Source organism: Dermacentor variabilis, chromosome 5 (assembly GCF_050947875.1).
Source record: "Dermacentor variabilis isolate Ectoservices chromosome 5, ASM5094787v1, whole genome shotgun sequence".
Taxonomy (NCBI): domain Eukaryota; kingdom Metazoa; phylum Arthropoda; class Arachnida; order Ixodida; family Ixodidae; genus Dermacentor; species Dermacentor variabilis.
In genome coordinates, this window is record NC_134572.1 from 174,312,802 (window position 1) to 174,334,031 (window position 21,230).

The 21,230-nt window shown below is 50.0% G+C and overlaps 1 protein-coding gene across 1 annotated transcript in view; it reads right to left on the reverse strand.

Moving 5' to 3' along the window:
- The window catches only part of LOC142582036 (uncharacterized), a 104,743-nt gene extending 83,901 nt beyond the window's left edge, over positions 1–20,842 (reverse strand). The window contains exon 1 of the mRNA XM_075691457.1: positions 20,793–20,842. Coding sequence (XP_075547572.1) covers positions 20,793–20,811 — 19 coding nt within the window. The 5' untranslated portion in view covers positions 20,812–20,842. The remainder of the gene's footprint in view (positions 1–20,792) is intronic.
- Between the last annotated feature and the right edge of the window lie 388 nt (positions 20,843–21,230).

Consider the following 21,230-nt stretch of genomic DNA (forward strand, 5'->3'; position numbering starts at 1 on the left):
AATGGGTTGGGGTGCGTTTGGCAGGCATTCTCAGATCATGAACAGCAGGTTGCCATTATGCCTCAAGAGAAAAGTTTATAACAGCTGTGCCTTACCTGTACTCACGTACGGGGCAGAAACCTGGATGCTTACGAAAAGGGTTCTACTTAAATTGAGGACGACACAACGAGCTATGGAAAGAAGAATGATAGGTGTGACGTTAAGGGATAAGAAAAGAGCAGATTCGATGAGGGAACAAACGCGAGTTAATGATATCTTAGTTGAAATCAAGAAAAAGAAATGGACATGGGCAGGACACGTAATGAGGAGGGAAGATAACCGATGGTCATTAAGAGTTACGGAATGGATTCCAAGGGAAGGAAAGCGTAGCAGATGGCGGCAGAAAGTTAGGTGGGCGGATGAGATTAAGAAGTTTGCAGGGACAACATGGCCACAATTAGCACATGACCGGGGTAGTTGGAGAAGTATGGGAGAGGCCTTTGCCCTGCAGTGGGCATAACCAGGCTGATGATGATGATGATGACAGGTGCTTATGCGGTCCAGTTGCCTTCAAGAACCACAGTAAGTCCTTGGTGGCTTGCGACAGCGTTCTGTCATACAAGTTGCTCAGACTATACTTTATCTCACAGTCACAAGTGACTTGCAGCACTGCCGAATGTACTAGGTGCACACAGGCAATACCTTTGCACAGGAGAATATATTTGCAGGTTTAACTGTCTGATTAGTGGCAGGGTTAGGGAGCTTTTGCTTGACACACAATACGTTACAGCGATACGCAAGATGTTAGGCGCCTTGCACATCCACGTCTCATGCTGTGAATTACTATGGCGGTTAGCACCGGTAACATTAGTAGCCGCGCTAATCTTGATTACGCAGCAACATGGCGGCGCCCCATGCAGCCTATACCACCACCTCTAATCATGATTCGTGCTTCTTGTTGGCTCTGCGCCCTGAAAGCAGCAAATAAATGGCAAAATTCATCATTGTTTAGTCTCATCTCAGGCTGAGGACAAAGCATTAGGCATTCTTTATCGAAAATGTTACGAGGTTACAACAGTCAGACCTGTATTTACAGAATATTTACAATAATTATATCAGCTGACAAGATGGTAGCCAGCGCGCGAAACCGAGAACATCATCTTCTTCCAACAATGATTAAAACATCATCTTCGTCACCGTGTCACATGGCCCCCGGCGGCTGAAGCACCGGCTCGGTGCTGGTCAGGAGGTGGGCGTATGATACAAATTAAGACGCGCGACGTGGACCACGTCGGAGCGATGCGGAGCCACGGTTGGTTCAAGAGGGCCGATTTCGTACGTGACGTCAGTTACTTGACGCAAGACACGGTAAGGGCCGGAGTAGCGTGAAAGTAACTTCTCCGAAAGGCCAACGCGTCGCGACGGCGACCAAAGGAGAACCAGGGCGCCCGGTAGGTAATGGACGTCACGATGGCGGGCGTCATATAAGTGCCGCTGATTGTCCTGCGACTCCACAAGTCGGCGTCGAGCAATATGGCGTGCTTCTTGTGGTTTGAGGATGGCTTCATGGGCGTACTCGGATGTGGAATTCAGACTAGCAGGCAGAACGGTGTCGAAAAGTAACGTAGGGTCACGGCCAAACAAGAGGAAGAATGGAGAGAAGCCTGTGGTATCATGGTGAGACGAATTATAGGCGAAAGTAACGAACGACAGCGCCATGTCCCAGTCGCGATGCTCATCGGAGACATACATAGACAGCATGTCAGTAAGAGTGCGGTTAAGGCGCTCGGTTAGACAGTTCGTTTGTGGATGGTAAGCAGTAGCTAGTTTGTGTTTAGTCGCGCACGAGTGTAGAATGTCATTGACAACTTTAGAAAGAAAGTAGCGGCCTCGGTCAGTGAGGAGCTGTCGAGGGGCACCGTGGTGAAGGATGACGTTTTATAGGAGGAAGTCGGCGACATCGGTCGCACAGCATGTCGAAAGAGCCCGTGTGATTGCATATCGGGTGGCGTAGTCTGTTGCTACAGCAATCCACTTGTTTCCCGAAGCAGACGTAGGGAAAGGGCCTAAGAGATCAACACGTACACGGAAGAATGGTCCTGATGGTACGTCAAGTGGATGAAGGTGACCAGCAGTGAGTGTGGTCGGCTTTTTACGTCGTTGACAGAGATTACACGCAGCGACATAACGGCAGACGTCACGGTATAGACCAGGCCAAAAGAAGCGCCGACGAACGCGCTCATAAGTCCGTGAAACGCCAAGGTGACCTGCAGTGGGTACATCATAAGCTAGGCGAGAACAGTCTGACGCAGATGCTCAGGCTCGAGGAAGAGTCGGGCAGGGCCGTCCGGGCGCATGTTAGAACGGTACAATATACCATCTTGAAGTTCAAACATGCGAAGGGAAGGCTCGGGCGTCGTTGACGTTGAATAAGGTGTTGCAAGGAGGGGTCCCGGAGTTGTTCGGCTCCAATGTCATGAAAAGCAGCCAGAGAGAACGGTGACAGGCATGCCAGTCGCAGAAACGTCAGCAAGGTCGACAGGATGGCGCGACAAGCAGTCCGCATGTTGATGTAACCGGCCGGTCTTGTATACAACGGAATAGTTGTATTCTTGGAGGCGCAGAGCCCCGATGCCAAGGCGCCCTGAATGATCTTTGAGAAACGAAAGCCAACACAGCGTGGTGACCAGTGATGACTGTGAATTGGCGGCTATACTAATAAGAGCGGAATTTACCCATGCCCAAACGAGAGCCAGGCACTCGCGTTCGGTGATAGAATAATTGCTCTCCACAGAGGAGAGAAGGCGGCTAGCGTAGGCAATAAGACGTTCTCACCTTTCTTGTTTCTGTGCCAAGATAGCTCCAATACCGTGGCCACTGGCATCAGTACGGACTTCTGTTGGAGCTGACACGTCAAAGTGAGCGAGAATGGGCGGGGACGTAAGCAGCCCAATCAGCTCGGTGAAAGAACCAGCTTGCTCAGGGCCCCAAATGAATGCAGCGTCTTCCTTGAGGAGCTGATTGAGAGGGCGCGCAACGTTCGCAAAATTTCGGACAAACCAACGGAAGTAGGAGCAAAGGCCCAAGAAGCGCCGAACATCCTTGGCATATGTTGGCACGGGAAATTCTTTGACTGCCCGTATTTTATCGTGATCAGGGCGTACACCAGAAGAATCGACGAGATGCCCGAGCACAGAATTTCCCGACGGCCGAAGTGGCACTTGGAGGAATTTAGTTGTAGCCCCACCTGATCGAAAACAGATAGGATCGCGCATAGGCGTTCGAGGTGTGTCGCAAAAGTCGGAGAAAAAACGATCACGTCGTCCAGGTAACAGAGGCAGATGAACCACTTAAAACCATACAGGAGGGCGTCCATCATTCGTTCAAATGTGGCCGGGGCATTACATAAACCGAAAGGTATCACTTTGAACTGATACAGGTCATCGGGAGTACAGTTTGGTTTTCCCACTCAGTAACTAACATAATGAAACTGGAAAAAGTACAGCGAGAAGCGCTGCGGTTTATTTACAACAAGTATAAGCGCACAGATTCACCCGCTAACCTTGCGGCTATATCGGGTTTAGCGACGCTCTCATCAAGAGCGAAGCAAGCACGGCTCAAATTTTCATTTAACTTGATTCACAACTATTATAACATAGACTTCACGAAATGCATATGTTTTTCGCAGTCATGATCATCGAGACATAAACATGTACACGCTTTAACAGAATATTCATGCCATAATGACACATTCATGTACTCTTATTTCCCCCTCGTGATAAAGGAATGGAATCGCCTCGATCCTTCAGTCATTTCTGCAGACTCCTTATCTCAGTTCACATCATGGTTAGAATCAATATCAAGCAATCAGTAACGCGATCTTATTCACTTAACATGCTGTGCAAGTCTTGTAAGCCATGCTGATTATCATTAAGGTGTTTACTATTTTTATTCCCGTTTGCTGTCCTTTTCATGCTGTATTCTCTGTATTGCTGCGCATGTCACCTAGAAAAGTGATATCCATATTTGTTTTTCTATGTATTTTTACCTTGTTCCTTTACTTTCCTTGTTTCGCTTATTGACACGCAATTTGCCTCTGCACGTTTATTACCATGTATTTCATCTTTGTATGTCCACCTGCTATGGTTCCTGATGGGACTGGCAGTATTGAAAATAAATAAATAAACAAATAAATAAATAAATAAATAAATAAATAAATAAATAAAAGCTGTCTTCTCGCTGTCCATGTCATCGACGGCAAGTTGCCAGGAGCCGGAGCGAAGGTCGATGGACGAAAAAGATTTTGCTCCATGGAGGCAATCCAGGGCATCGCCGATGCGTGGTAGTGGATAGAATTATTTCTTTTTTACCTTGTTGAGGTATCGGTAATCGATGCAAAATCGCCAACTGTTGTCCTTTTTTTTAACTAGTACAACAGGGTATGCCCACGGGCTGCAAGAAGGTTCGATGATGTCTCGTCACAACATCTTGTCAACTTCGTGTTGGATGATATGTCGCTCAGTAGGCAAGACGCGGTAGGGTCGCCGATGGATCACGCTCGCATCACCAGTGTTTATTGGATGTTTTACGACAGATGTTTGCCCTAGAGGGCGTTCTCTATGGTTGAATATGTCCCAGTATGAGGCAAGGAGGCAACGTAGTTCTTGAGCACGCTGGAGAGGAAGGTCGGGAGCAATGATTTTTGTTAGGGCATTCAAGTCTGAAGGGACAGGGGGTGAAGCAAACGTTGAACACGAGGAGCTGTCACTAGTTAAAGCCGAAATGTGGTAGTCTCTGGCTGGCGTTATTTGCGCCAGGGATATTCCGCGAGGGAGTACTTATGCACAGATTCCAAAGTTCACAAGCGGAAGGCAGGATGTGTTGTCCGAAACGGTAATGACGGTGTGAGGGAAAGCGACGTTATGCGAGAGCAGGACATCCGCATTAGGAGATACGATGTAGTCACCGTCTGGGACAGGTGGAAAGGCGGAGACACCTATGTAGGTAACGGCACGGTGAGGGAGGCGAATATGCTCTGTGGAATATAGCCGTATCGGAGCAGTATCGGGAAGGTCAATAGTAGCAGGTAGAGCGAGTTGCACAACACCAGCAGAACAGTCTATCAAAGCGGAATGTGTCGACAGAAAGTCAAGGCTCAGGATGAGGTTGTGAGGGCAGTGCTCTAGTACATAAAAGAAAACAGAAGTATGGTGTCCGGCGACACTCACGCGAGCCGGACACATGCCAATGACGGCTGGTGTTCCACCGTCGGTGACTTGGAGCACAGGCGAAGGGGCAGGAGTGAGGACTTTCTTGAGACGATTCCGAAGCTGAGCATTCATCACGGATACGTGCGCGCCAATGTCCATCAGAGCCGTGACAGGTACACCATCTACGTTTAGTTAATTTAGGTTCCGATGTGTGGGCTAGGTCAAAAGAGGATTTTTGCGTCGGGTTAGTTTGGGATCATCACCTCGAGGTGCTGCACCCGTTAGTTTTCCGGAATGGTATGCCGGAAGGAACTAGGGGACGGTGATGGGCGAGATGGGGGTGATAGGGAGAAGCGGCGACGTGGCGAAGGAGAGCGGCTAGAGCAGGTAGGACGAGAAGTGTCGCCAGAATTTGCTGGCTGCGTTTGCGGGGTGATCCGGGGAGCAGCATGAGGGCCGTGGGATGGGTGGTAGGACCAGGGGGTCGAATTCCATGAAGACCGGCAGTGACGTGAAATATGGCCGATACGGCCACAAGTGAAGCACATAGACCTGTCGTCTGGAGTACGCCATTCCGCCGGGTTGCGATACCGCGTTGGGGCATTCAGGCTGCGGGTGCGTATGACAGTGCTGGACGGAGTGTAGTCAGGCTGATTAACTGAGCAGACGTTGGTCAAGCCAACGTTGGCCAATTCTTGGCGCACGACGGACTGTATCAATGAGACGGTCGCCTGGCAATTGTCGGGGCCATGGGTTGGGGTCGTGACAGGAGATGCGGCTTATATTTCACGTCGGATGACATGGAGGGTGTCATCAGAGCGATTGTGTGTGGGAGGTCTGCGGAGGTCTTCGCAGGTGGACGTAGCAGCCGTGTTGGGAAGGTGGGGAAATGGCTGGGCAATGCGGCGACTCTTGGCTTCTTCAAACCGCCGGCATTTCGGTAATGATGGCTTGCACAGTGGAATAATTCTTGAAGACGAGTAGATGGAAGGCATCATCTGCTATGCCCTTAATGACATGTGCAACCTTATCAGGTTCGGACATCTTCGGATCCACTTTGCGGCACAGAGCGAGCACGTCCTGGATGTGTGTGAGATAGGATTATGTGCACTTCTGGGCACGCGAAGCGAGGTCTTTTTGGGCGGCGCGTTGACGTCCAACTGGCTTGCCAAACAAATCTTTGACTTTCTGTTTACAAGTGCCCCAGCTGGTAAGTTCTTCCTCGTGGGTCTGAAACCAGACGCGTGCCGTGCCCACAAAGTAAAATATCCGATTCGCGAGCATGATGGTCTGGTCCCAGTGGTTCCTGGCGCTCACACGCTCATATAGTTGAAGCCAGTCTTCAACATCAATGTCGTCGGTGCCAGAAAAGGTTCCTGGGTCGCGGGGTTGGGCTAGAATGACGGTGGGCGTGGGTGCCCACGGGCCCGAAGCATCCTCGCCTTGAGCTGGCATTGTAGATGCAGCCAAGGAGCGCCCGCTGCGTAAATCCGTCTTGATAATGATCCCGCAACCTCCACCAAAAATGTTACGGGGTTAAAAAGAGTAAGACATGCATTTACAGAATAGAGGAAGTGAAGACGACGAAGTTTCCATGCTAAGGTGGCTGCTCACCGCTCCTGTGGAAAATCTCGCCTTGCGCGTAAATACGTTCCATACATCAAGAAACTGGACCCCAAGACATCTGAGGACGCTCCGGACGCTCATGCGCCGTCTGGTTTTATGACATTGAGCGAATGTCACTCCATCGGCCCTGCAGCTGAATGGTACACCGGGACTAGGCCTAGTGCCTCCGGTGTCGCGCTGGCGGCGGTAGATTCGCCGGTGCCGCTCGTCACGACGGCATTACCGGCCGCACAATTGACACCTGAGCCTGGATCCCAGCTCCTGGTTCCTGCTCCAAGTCCTTCGGCTACAGCCCACCCATCACCTTCCCAAAATGCACATCAGACCGTGAGTGATCTGCCCTCAGGGCGTAGCCCGGCGATGGCTACCCAGACACCGATCAGGAATGGGGCGCCAGTTGTGCATGACGAACCGAGTACCCCTATGGACTTGTCTTCTGCTCTACCATCTGTGCCGTCGGCCCCCCGTGGTTCTCAGAAGCGTCATTCGGAGCAATCTGCACCAGATCCGTGTTCGGCCAACAGCGGCTGCCAAGGCAAACGTTCCTGTCTAACGACTGACCACCCAGTTGCGTCGACACCAGGCTCAGTTTGCTATAAAGCAACCATTAAAGCTCTGGCCCCCACAAGCCTCACGGAGATTCCGACCAGGATTATTCAGGTGAACCTAGACGCTTGTCTTGGCACCACAGGCTTCCGCGGCTTCACGGCCAGGAAGAAGTCAAATACCATCGCTGTGTGGCTCCCGACATTGTATGCTGTCGAGCGCTTGCAAACGCTTCAGCGGCTCTCGATAACAAGCGAAGTCACCGTGCCGGGCCAGGTGTACCTGGTAGAGGGTTCGGATTTACAGCGCTGTGTCGTTTACAACGTTGACGATGGCGAGGACCAGACTTCTCTCCAGCGTGAGCTCTACTGTCCTACTCACCGTGTCATTCAAGCGCGTTACATGGAAAAGGGGCGCTCTTGCATCGTCACCTTGCAGGGCCCACCAACTCCCCCAGCCCGCCTGTACTACTATGGCTGCATTCTACGACCTCGGCCATATAAACCCAGTGTCGTGTATTGTTACAACTGTTACCGACCGGGCCACATGCGCCGGTCCTGTCCATTTACAGCGCCAGATGAAGCTGTACTAGCTGGCGCAGTGACTTACCGATGCGTACTCTGCAAGACCGACGACCACGAGATCACTTCTCCAACTTGTCCCGCAAGGCAAAAGGCCACTCAGAAGGTTCGTCGCGGGATTCATAAGCAATGGCCTTAGTATGCTGCAACACAACCAGTGCCGACATCTAACAGGCTTGCTGCGCTCCAGTGGGATGACGACGACTGGCCAGAGCCCGACCCGCTGGCACCCCATTCCCAACAGATTACAGTGACAAAGTTCGCAAAGACCGCCGTCGCCCGCTGGTTACACAGAAGCAGAGTGGGCCGGAACATCCGCGTGATGATATGGCAGCAGTTGACAATCAAAATTCCCGCCTTTTAGCGGAGGTATCCAAGCTCCGACAGCACCGTGAATTACTTGCGCGTCGGCGACGTGCAGTGGAATCTCACACCACTACCAGTATCGATTCCGCTGCATCATCGTCTCTGTCGCGCCCTGCTGTATCGGTCGCAGAGTCTACCAGGTCTTCAGCTCCGTTGCCGGATAACCCTACAACATCCCTTTTGCGGTTTATGGCCAGCCAGTTATCGAACCTGACATCTGTGATTTTACAACGCCTGGACTCGTAATCAAAATGGCGGACACAGGTGTTTGTGGCGTGCTTCAGTGGAACTGTGAGGGCGCTCCACGAAAGTGGGGGAGCTTAAATCTCGTCTACGTATGAACAAGCTGCAGGTGTGGGGCCTGTTACTACAGGAGACCAACGCCTTGCCTTCCATTCCGGGGTTCAGTGGATACGTGTGTCCTTCGATGAGTGACCGTCGCGTGCACACAGCTGCCCCTCCAGGAAAGGCGGCAGTGTATGTTGATACGCGCTATCCTCAGGTCTGCTTTTCTCTTGAAAACTGGTGTAACTCATATCAGGAGGTAGTTGCAGTAGCTGTGAAGTTACCCAAGGCAACTGTTGTGGTAGTGTCATACTACATAAGACCAGCCGGTGGCTCTTCTTCACGAATTAATCTGGGCTGGTTAGTGAATGTCCGTCGCCAATACCCAGCGTGTCCTATTTTAGTTGGTGGTGATTTCAACGTCCCTCACCCAGATTGGGGGTACTCTACTTCTAGCCCTCGAGGTAGGCGTGTGCGGGACGCCTTCGCGGATGCGTTGTTTGTGCTACTGAACCATCCGGATTCAGCAACGCGGGCTGTGCCTCAAGCTCGACGTACAACATACGCACCAGATCTTACGTGGTGGTCGGATCCCGGCACTCCCACTTGGCACATGGAGCCCGACTGCTGGGGTAGTGACCACCACCCTATCATCATCGGCCTTCATCCGTCGCAGGCCCGCCGATTGCACCAGAAGTGTTCTGTGCTCAACTGGGACACCTTTCGCTCCGTCTGTGGACTTTCGCTACCTCTGTGGACTCGTCACCACTACTTGTTGACCGCATACAAAGCGCGCTCAATGAAGCTACAACCATCAGCTGGGTAGACATCGATCGACCGGCACCGGATATCGGCCTGCTCAACTTGTGGCTGCTCGCAGACAAGCTGAGCTGGCAGCATCCCGAGACCCCACTTCTGCACAAGCACGTACAAGACTGAATTTACTTACTACTAAGGTCCGCAGATATGAACGCGACCTCTCGCGGAGGCACTGGCATACGTGGTATGAGCGGTTTTCATCCAAAGACATCGAATGCTTTTCTCTGGCGAACGTTCCGTGCCATGGAACACGGTTGCAGCCGTCCAGACGTGGCAGCCACAGCCTGCTTCGCTGCTGGCTTGTCGCCGGATGATTTCGCCCGAGAAGCAACCCGGAAGTTTTTCCCGCTGTACGACGTGTTGCCTCAAACAGCCAATGGTGCTTCCTTGGCAAGCATTCCGGCACATATCGACAGGTTACCATCTACAGCAGACTCCGAGGGGATTGCAAGCTCTTTCACCATGCCTGAGTTGCTTGCAGCGATAGATGGTACCAGTCGCAAGACAGCACCCGGTCCAGACTCTATTACTTATGAGGCCTACAAGAACCTGAGTTCCGCTGTCCTGCCTCAACTCCTCGACACCATTAACAAGGTATGGCTAGATGGCGTTGTCCCTCCAGGCTGCAAATCAGCTATTGTGATCCCGATTGCGAAACCAAGCAAGCCGCCGACTGACCTTGGCAACTTCCGACCCATTTCCCTAACGTCAACGTTCTGCAAGCTTGCTGAGAAAAGGCTAGCCACATGACTGTCGTGGTGGCTAGAGCACCACGGTTTCTACCACCCTGCTCAAATTGGTTTCCGTCCACCCATAGGTACTGAAGATGGGCTGGCTGCCTTGGCATCCTCGGTTTTATCATCAACTCGTAGCCACAGTGTCCGTACTGTCCTCGCTATGGACATCGAAAAGGCGTATGATAACATCAGTCATGCTGCCATCTTGGCTTCAATTGACATGCTGCATGTTCCCCCTAGAGCACGGAATTTTGTCAAATCTTTCCTTGAAGACCGACATTTTGCGATTCGCTTCTGTGGTGACGCCGGCGGCTCATTTGTCCCTCTTCGTGGCGTACCCCAGGGATCTGTATTGTCACCCACATTATTCAATATTGCTTTCATCCCGCTTGCATGGCGCTTACACAATGTACCCGACATAAAGTTCTTGTTGTACGCTGATGATATCACGGTATGGAGCACTCATCACGACCTGCAGACTCAAGCCGCTGCCCTTCAATCAGCTTTAGATATCTTGGCGACTTACGCTTCTTCGGTCGGCCTTAGGCTTTCCGTCAGCAAATCTGCTTACATGTCAGTCGCCAATCGCTGGGGCCGGCGTAAACTCTCTGCAACACCCATCCGTCTTCATCTATCCGGAACCCCTCTTCAACAATGTTCAACTATAAAAATTCTGGGTCTGATGGTACACGAGTCGGGAACCGGAACTGCTTGGCTCTCCATCGCTAAAAAGCAGGCAATTCAGACGTTGGGTCTGATTAGGCGCATTGCTCCTAAAATGGGCGGCGCCAGCTCATATGTTGCGGGACAATTGGTGAAGGCGGTAGTGCATCCACGCCTTGTTTATCGAGCCCAATTTCAGCATTTACCGAGGGCACAATGGCATCGCCTTGAGGCTGTTAATCGCGAGGCAATGAGGGTCATCACTTGCCTTCCCCGCATCACAGCGATCGCGGCTGTTAAAGAAACTGCACAGCTCAACACATTAGATGAGCTGGTGCAGCAGCGACGTGATGCTCGCAGGCTTAAGGGCAGCCTTTCACACGCAACGTGTGCTCTCAGGGCTTACGCTTTCTCGAACTCGCTTCTACCACCACCATCGCCAGTTCTTCCTCCCTGGAGTATTGCACAGCTGAGTGATAACAAGCCAACTGATATACATCGCCCGACATCAACTCACGCGGCGGCGTCGCTTCGTGACCGAATTATTGCTCAAGATGCCCACCTGCCGCTTGGCTCCGTTGTCCTTTACGTTGATGCAAGCATTCACGACTGTGAAACAACCACTGCAATTTATTGCCCATGCACACCTGCCCTTAATAAGACGACCCGGTTTCAAATAAAAAAAACTCCTTCCTCCTTTTGTGCTGAGCTCCTTGCTGTCCGAGAAGCGTTGTGCTCTGTGGCCGTCTTTCCCATGGTCCCCACGGCCCGAATCGTCATCCGCACTGATGCCCTCCAGGCGACGCGGCTTCTGCGACGCGTCAGTCGCAGCCCTGACATATGCCAACAGATCCATCTTCTGGCGGAACGCATCCCGCAGCCAATATCTGTCGAGTAGATCCCACGCGACCTTCTCAGCTTCCAAAGCCGAGCGGATTCTGCGACCCGTCTAGCGACCTCTCCACCGTCACTGCCTCAACTCTTTCACCTAGATGATGCCACCCTCCTTTTAACAAGAAAGGAGCACCTCTGGCGCCGCACACGTGCTCTCATACCTCCGTGTGCGGTAAATCTTCCCCGCGGTCTTACCCGTGCAGAGGAGGTTGCGCTTCGGAGGATCCGGGTCGGGGTTGCCCTCACTCCTGCCGTGACTAGGAAGTGGTCGCACTTTCGCCCGTTATATCCTCGTCCTGAGTGTCCACTCTGCAAATCGCGAAATGCTGAAGCTGACATCCACCACCTGCTGTGGGTTTGCCCTGCACTGAAACCGACGAGGCTTCGGCACCTCGCAGCAGCGGGACTCATGCCGCATAATCCGAGAGATTACGCTGCTTGGACGCAGGGACCGCATTATCGATCCCTCTTGGACTTCAATAAGTCAGCAAATCTTTTTTCATTCATTTAATCATCCTTATTCACCCCCATCCCATACCCCTGTATGCCCTGAGGCATTTACCCTCGCATAAAAAGAAAGAAAAAAACATTTACAGAATATTTATAATAATTATATCAGCTGACAAGATGGTAGCCAGCGCGCGAAACCCAGAACATCATCTTCTTCCGAAGATGATTAAAGCATCATCTTCGTCACCGTGTCACAATATTATTGAGATCAGCTGTTTTTTTTTTGACGCTGCTAGGATTACAGAGGCAGCGCCGAGCGCTGGTGACAGCGCTGGTGATGTGTTGACAATGCGGAACACTAAGAAGGCCTAATCATTCACTGCATTATTAATTTACTACTCCGCTCTAGTATGGTACGTGATGACGGTGGTGAGCAATCGCCAAATAGACGTTGAGCGAACCGTGCGGCACGTGTGAATATTCATCAGGGCGTTCGCTCTTAGTAAAGCTGGCTAAGGAGACTGCATTGAACTGCTCTGAAAGCCTGTCGATGAAGCGAAGGCCTGCAGTGAAATTCTTGGAAAAGCAGCCTATACTTACAATACAAAAAAACATTTCTTTGGTCGCTTCACCAACAGTGGCGCACGTATGAAAACGATGGCTAAGGAGCCCTGCAGCTTTCAGAGTGCTTCGAGGAACTACTGAGATGGAATATAGCTCGTAGAGCACATTGCTGAGTGCGAAAGGTTGGGCAGAGGCAGAGAAGGTGCTTTGCCGGGTCGTCACATCCTCAAAAAATTGCATGCAGTGCAACTGCATAGCTTATATTACAGCACACGACGCTTAGCATAAAATAATTGCGATACGTGGAGCAGTAATATAAGCTGTAAGCTGTTCCCTAGCCTCCCCTCTTCATAAAATGTAAAATGTACAGAGAAAACTCTGTAAAGAAACGACACGTGTACAAAGCAAGGAAATGTGGCTTGATACAATACTTATATCGCGATGCATAAGGGCATGCACAAGCGACCAGCGACGCTTCTGCACAGCTTACAAGTGACAAGTGAGAACCGCATGCAAGTGACAGAAAAAGAATGTGTGGTACACTCATACTAACAGAGTGCGTACTCGGACACCAGCAACAAACAAGCAGTTTAAGTCCTTTCGTATGCAAGGCGCTCACATCCCCCAATATAACACTATACTTCGCGTAATCTAGAAATCCAACTCAGGATTGCTGCTCTTAACACCAATTCGCACAGGACAAAAATGAAGAGTGCACGAAGTTTGCGTTTATGACAACAATGCTATACGTGTTTCCACATTTCACTACAGCGCTTATGTACGCATGTAACTTTTAGGCTGCTCCCCACATTCTCCTCACCAATTAGAAATAGCTTCGTAGTACAGAAAAAACTTCTGCAAAAAGAAAAATATACGTGAATGAGGCAGACAAGCTGGAACCAAAGCTCGACCAGCCACGCTTATGCGCGGTTCCCTTCAGAGCATACGCACGTTGCATAAAACGAACACTTCTACGCCTAGCACCACTGCGACACATTTCAATTACACATCACAGTACACTTACACTTTCGTAAAAGTAAGAACTTTAGCACTCGAACGTTTTGTACGTGTTCGCGGTCACCAATGCACATTGCAGTTCGCAAAACAGCTCACACTAAGCAAGACACATGCTGCCCGTTACGAATTACTGCGATGACACGATAATAAATCTCATCGCTACAGATCCTATCATCATTTCTTAAACACAAACCAGCACTGCCCAAACATACGCGTATGATATTCGCAGCGATGGAACGCGCATACACAACACTTACAAACTTAATACGCTGAGGTTGGCAACCGCAGTCTTTTCATTTTGGTGTGTACCAAACATTTGTCATGCTTAGAATGCACGTATATGCGACGGCATTCGCGTTCGTAATGCACAGGCAAAAGCGGCCCAAAACACGATATCGGCGGCTTCATTCATTCCAATCCTCGCGTAAACAAAGCACACATCCGTCTGTTTCCGTTGGCGATCGCACGTGCTGAAGAAGTCACGAAGGGTACAGCGACTTGCTGCGTTCAACAAATATCACTGCGGGTACTGGATAACTCTTGTAGTGATCACAAAAACCACACACACATAAAAAACTGCCGCTGTAGCCTAGGGGCCTCGCGCTCGGCTTCGCTTCGAGCCAGCGTCATGTTTGTGCGGTAGCCGAACACAGGTAGACGCTCGCGACCGCTCCTCGTGACGTAAGCACGGCCATGAATGGCGGGCGCTCTGCGCTCGGTGCGGCTTGCGGCGATAGGCGACTGAAGCGCAAGCAAGCCTTCACCGGGCTGACAGGCGGGCGGTATGGCGGCGGCGGCGGCTGGTAACGCAACAGCGGCGTGACGGGACCCTGGCGTCGTCGTTGAGACGGAACCTGATGGCGCGCGACGGTTGGATACCTCATCACTTACGGCTAAGGTTGCCGGAATTAAGGAACTCTCTGCGACTGCTGCATTTCTTCGCGGACGATGTCAGCAATGGAAGCAACCTGTCGCTGCGACGCTGGATACACCCTTCATAGTTATCAGCGCAAGACTGGTCCTAGCATCTTCCACAGACTGTCAGAGCAGAGTGCTTGAACTTGTGCATAGTCTGGAAATGTGCGTCGATCGTATTGTCGGGTGCGCGTTTGTATCGTCTTCTTAATCATCGTGGCCTTTGAGAAAAAATATTTGCTACGGTCTTCGAGGTTGCTCACCGTTTCGGCGAAGAGTTCTTGTTTCACGCCACGCATCAGAAAACAAGCCTTCGTTTCTTTGGTTATGCTGAGGTTGGCATGGTGAAAAACTTTCTTCCTTGTGGATGCCGACGTTTCCATTGGGCAGAAGTTCGAACCTTTCTCTTCTGATGACGCTCGTGCAGGTCTTTAAGAAGTTCCTGCTGAACAGATCGCATGTTGTCAGAGAGGAGCCTTGATTTTCGATCCACGTCCTGTTGACGTCTGCCAAATAAAAGAAGACGTACCGCAGCTTGTGCTCATGTTTATATTCCTTGAATTTCGATATATCTCGAACGTCTCAAACCAGGTATCGGGCTCTTCTAATGAAGCTCCACGGTTTGTTGAAGTACGATCGCTGCTGATGGCGACACTTCGGCTCTCATCGTGGCTGCTGACTTTTCCTTGGCCTTGGTACACAGATTCCTAGGCTACCCATCGGGCATGTGCTAATGTTATTTACAGAGATCCCGTACTGCAGAAGATCCGGCACCAGGCACGCCTGCTCCGGGAATGCGGTCACGATGTTACCATTCACTGGGTCCCTGCGCACTGTGGTATTCCTGGAAACGAGAAGGTTCATAGACTGGCGCGCTCATCTCTCTACCGCGCTAGCCAGAGCCTCCGATAATCCTTATCCTCTCCTAGCTACCACACCTGAGGTAGCAGACCCAATGGCAGACAAGCATGCGACCAAACAACGACGTGCCGCCTACCTCGCAGCAGTGGGCAATCCACTCTCTATACCGTCACTTCCACCGAAGGTATTCACACGGCGAGAGTCAGTCTTGCTTCGGAGAATCCAGACAAGCACCCTCCTTACTCCTCACTTGTTGAACCGTTTCGACAAGAGTGGCAAACCACCACCCGTAAGTGGGTTTGTTCCATGTGCACATGTCGTGCTGATCTCAACCACATTTGTTGGGAGTGCCCCCACTACATCGCACCAAGGCTTCGTGCCCTGGCCACCATACAGCGGGTACCCTGGCCTTCTTCTCTTCGGACTTCGGAATGCCCGGATACCACGTCTCCGGACCATGCCATCGAGCTCTGGCGAGCACTGCTGCTGTTCCTCCAGGACCCTGCAGCACCCGCCATCGGCGATCGGCTCCGCCACTGCCACAAGCGTCATGCGGCCCCCACTTAGCTGCCTCCAGGACGTTCATTAATAAAACGGAGGCAGCCTTACCCTTCCCCCTTTTGCAATAACACCCCTCCTCTTTCCACCGCAGCGTCTTCGGCGCATTTTAATGTGGAATAAACGTGGTTTCATTCATTCATTCTCGGGCAGAAGTCCAGGTTTCCGGAAGTTATGTAGCGTCTGGCTAGCTCGATGGTTCGGGACGATGTCTTCATGGTATGGACTTGTTTTACGGCGTGACGAATGTCTCCACTATATGAACGGTGAAGTACCTCTACCAGATACCAAGTTGTTGTGACGTGGAAGAAGCAGACCATCAGCGAGTCACAAAACTGTGTTCATAACCTGTGTTCATAACCTGTGTTCATAACCTGTGTTCATACCTGTGTTCATACGGGAACCTGTGTTCATAAATACAAGTAACCTTAAGACAGAACAATAGCGGAATCTGATCTGCGTGTCAGATGTGCCGTCTATTTATATTCGACTCATCTAGAATCCCAACGCGTTTATTGGTACTAGCACACGTTGTACTATGCGTGTCACGCATGCAGTAGGATTACAAAATGTTTGGCGATAACACAAGTAACAGACAGAATTGACTACAAGGATCGATAATGTTCTAATACAGGCAGGCGCGTCTGGCACAGAACGTTAACGTTTCGCTTTTCTTAGCGGGTGGAAGGCCATCACCAAAAACCAATGCACAAGTGAATGTGCTACTTCAATTGCACATTAATGCGAAAAAATGTTTTAAAGCAAAGCTTTCCCGACATTCCGGGCGCTGCTACTGCTGCGATGGTCTTGCCGTACGTGCCACTGGGTTTCTTGCAACACGCCCAGATGGCGCTCGCCTTTCTGGTCTTACATTACAAAGCATAGGTAGCACATTAGGAATTATGACAACAAAAGCTGGTTGACGCTCATAGCATTCATCCATGAATACATGCACGCTAGGTCTTGCATGCGTGTGCTTCTTTGTTTCTTGCACACTACCAGAGAGCGCTCGCACTCGCGCATCACGACTGGCACCACCGCTGCAATGTTTCATGGTTTGCGCGTACGGCAAGTGATCTGCTTGCTTTCATATGCGACTAAAATGCCGGTGGTGGGCTGGGATAGTGTAAACATTACAATCGTCCGCAGCCTGAACGGAACGCTTGGAGCTGGCGTCTCAACAGCGTGCTGGCCACGTATGCAGAAGGAGCACATAAACACGCGCCAGAAAGATGGCTCCAAAACGTGCTCTCAGCGTCGAGGACACCCAGGCTCGAAAGAAGCGTCGCGCTGAAGAGGATCGTCTTCGCAGAGAAACGTGGTGCAGACCGCGGCTGTTTATCTTGATGTTCGTTAAAGGGAACGGGGGGGGGGGGGCTACTGAATCTATACAAAATGCATTCTGAAGACAGAACTAGTGAACTAGTGAACTGGGCTAAAGGGCTGACGCTGGCACCCATCAACAAGTTTACGTGTTTAAAGTGTAAGTTTAGGCTTTTAAATCACAGATAAATAACTATAAATCAAAACCGCATGGCTTCCAAAGTATTTTTTTAAACGCCGTTAATTTTTTTTACTAATGTTTTCTACACTGTTGACAATGGATCCCTAATCGAATGCATATCTCTTGATTTTCTCAAAAGTCTTGACATTCTCTGTTACCAGCTATGTGTACTTCGTTTTAGACAAAGCCAATCAGATGTCCACCCTGACATTTTAGCTTGGGTTGAAACGTACTTGTTAACATAAAAAAATACGTAACTGCTGACGACTGCGATTCTTATTGTTGTTCAGTTTGCTTCGATGTTTCGCAAGAATTTGTTGTCGAGACTCCTTTCGTTTAAATGTATAATAACGACTTGCCTAATTTTGTTCAGTCATCTATTAGGTTAAACGCTGACTAGTGTATAACCCGCTGTGCAAATACTTCCGACTCCAATATTTCTCAACATCCGTCTGACGCGATTAGAAACTGGCGCGACGTCTGGCTGTTACACCTTATTCCTAACCAATGCAAATCAATGCGGCTCAATCGACAATCAATCGGAAAGCAGCTCCATCTAACCCTCATATTTAGAACATTGGCAATTCTTTGCTAGATGGAGTAACTTCAATTAAATATCTAAAAGTACAGATAGGAGCTAATCCTTTGTGAAAATCGCTCCTTAATGATCTAGTCATTAACGCTATTAGAATGTTACGTTATATACGTCACAACTTTTCGAGACCAGCATCATCAGTTATAGTAACACTATAAACCGCTTTACGCTCTCAGTTGGAATAAATATGTGTGGTGTGGGATCGAAGTCACGAGTATTTTATTGACGAAATTGAATATCTACAGATATTTATTAGGCGCTTTATATTATGTAAATATTCTTGTTTCTCAAGTGTGTCGTCAATAAATGCGTCCCTATACCTTCCTAACCATCTGCTACGCTGCGAAACCTGTCGTTTATAGACATTTCACAAAATCTATCATAATGCAGGGCTAAGAAACGAACTGCTTAAAGGGAAGCTGAAACGGTTTTCAATTTCTATGAATTGCTGGGATTGGGAAGAACAGACCTAATAATTTACGGTTCCGAAATTTTTTTTCGTTTTGTTAATATGACGGGCGGAAATCGCTTTCTAAATCACCCGCGCGGACACGCCCCCATCGCTTCTCGGAGCGCCGGGTGAGGACGTTGGCAGAGGAGAGAACCGGTGAGAGTGACGTCATGGGCGGAGACCGAGCCAACCGAGCTGCGGACCGGCGTGCTGACATGCGCTGGGCATGCCTCTTTCCGTCCTGCGCTTTACTGAACGACGCTACGAGAGATCTGCCGCCGCCGCCGCTCACGTTTGTTTTGCGATTTTCGTAAACTGTTCTTTCCTTCTGTGCTGCGTGAGTGCCTACAGCCAAGGGCGCCCAACATGCCCTCGTTCTGTGCAGCATTCGGCTGCGCGAACACAGGCGGACGAGACGATGTGGTGTTTCACAAATTCCCGAAGGAAAAGAAAGCTTGCAGCGCAGTGGGTACGTGCGGTGAGGAGAGATAAGTTAGCGTTGCTATACTCCGTTTCATACATCAGGTGCAACGCTGTGGAGGCTTGAGATACTTCTTGCAGTGGCTGCGTTCGCACTTAGAAAAAGTTCGGTGTTTCTTGACCCGATTTTTCAGAAAGCTTTCCATATATAAGCTCAGTTCCGAATAAAAAAAAAAAGAATTTACCCATAGAAACCATCCGTGTACTTATACGGCTGCTAACACGTTCTTTTAAAAAAATTTTCTTTTCGGTATTTTTTAATTGCAGCCCGTCGCGGCAGCTTCACGTGCATGCTCGCGCGAGCAAACGCCGCTGGCACGCTGCGAAGCATAGACGGAAACGCGCGCCGTAAGAAATTTTGGTGACCGGACTTCGAGCGTAGCTTCCACAGCGATGCACCTGAGGTATCAAATGGAGTGTAGGCTTGCCTAGTGACATTCGACGTACGGTTCAGTTATCGTGTTTACCACACGGCGGTGCTAAAACTGCCTAATATCTTTATGTCAACACTAGCATGGAGCACGCATACCGATTCTTGATCGAGCCATACTCGCAAAGTCGTCGAACCATAGTATGAATATTGCACATATAATACCTCTAGTCATCTCTGGATGTGTATGATAAGCAACTTCCATGACTGTACCTCACAGCACTGCATGTGCGCGCTTTGAAACGCGGCACTTATGTTCGCGATCGTGTATCAACGCTGAAAAAACCACGGGACTTAAGACAAGCAGCGGCAAGGTGCTTGACATCGCGGAATTGCACCCGTGTAAATCTAATGAGAAGTTAGTGCTTCGGCATTCTTCCAGCAGCATGTTCCCAGTGACACTTTAGCGCATTTTTTCTCCCGTCATTGCAACGTGCAGCTACATGAAAAAAAAAAAAAAAACATACGTACCAGCTAAGATTTCCAGCGCGCGAGAAGGTGCACACATCGCTCTCGCTGTTGGCACACTCAATATCGTCGTTGACTCTGTTGCCGCCATCGTTTTCCGTATCAGCTGTAGGTTCAAACATGTACGGGGACAATACAAGCTGTCGGAGACAGCGAGAACGTTCCATCTTGCAACTCAGCTATGAAGCCAGAACAGCAGAACCGCGTGCTACCAGAGAGATAGGAATGGTGCTACGCTCTGAAACGGAGACATGCGGCGGCGCCGACCGGCGACTACCGCCAACGACGTCACAGCGGCCCCGACCAATCACGGGCAACAGCGGCGTTCGCGCGATGCCCTGAGGCGCTGGTGCGCGTTTTCTTGGAAAAACAGCCGCTTGCGTTTGTTTCCGCCCTTTTTGAACCAGATATTCGTGTTCAGGGGACTCAAAACTGTAGAATGCCGCAGAGAATTCATTTTTTTTCGAAAAGTGTTTCAGCTTCCCTTTAAGTGAGCCCTCATGTGCGTCGACCCATACAGGCCACAGTACGAAAGTAGGCGCTGCTTTTCGTAAAACTAAATTGTTTCTTTGTACTCGTTCATCCCGAAGAATGCGGCTGATGGGGACAGATGGATCACCTCCCATCGCCAATGGCATAAATATTTCTTCATTTAAAGCCGCCATCGATGAATATTGTACGCTGTGACTTCATCATGTAACTTTTGATCTTTCGTCATCACTCCCTCCCTTCTGTGACGCCTTCGCGTATTGGAGGTATCCGAATAAAGTAATAGGTATGTCGTACGGCTTACCAACGTCCTCAATTGGCATGGCTTTTTCGTCTCCAGCCCACTCCTTGTATATTCTGGTCGCATGAAGAGACAGAGAGAGAGAGAGAGAGAAAGATGGCTTTCTTATTTCCTTCATTATGATATCATTTCTGTATCGCTTATTTATCAATGGGTTGGGATTCTAGGGGCACTTCACGCACATTCCGGGGCTATCTATCTATCTATCTATCTATCTATCTATCTATCTATCTATCTATCTATCTATCTATCTATCTATCTATCTATCTATCTATCTATCTATCTATCTATCTATCTATCTATCTATCTATCTATCTATCTATCTATCTATCTATCTATGTTTGTATTTAACCGTTTTCCCGCCTGGTTTTCCTGCCTGGGTCACATGATAGTCTGCGCTCGAATGGCTAGCGCATCGGGTTGCTGCGCCTAAGTGACAGG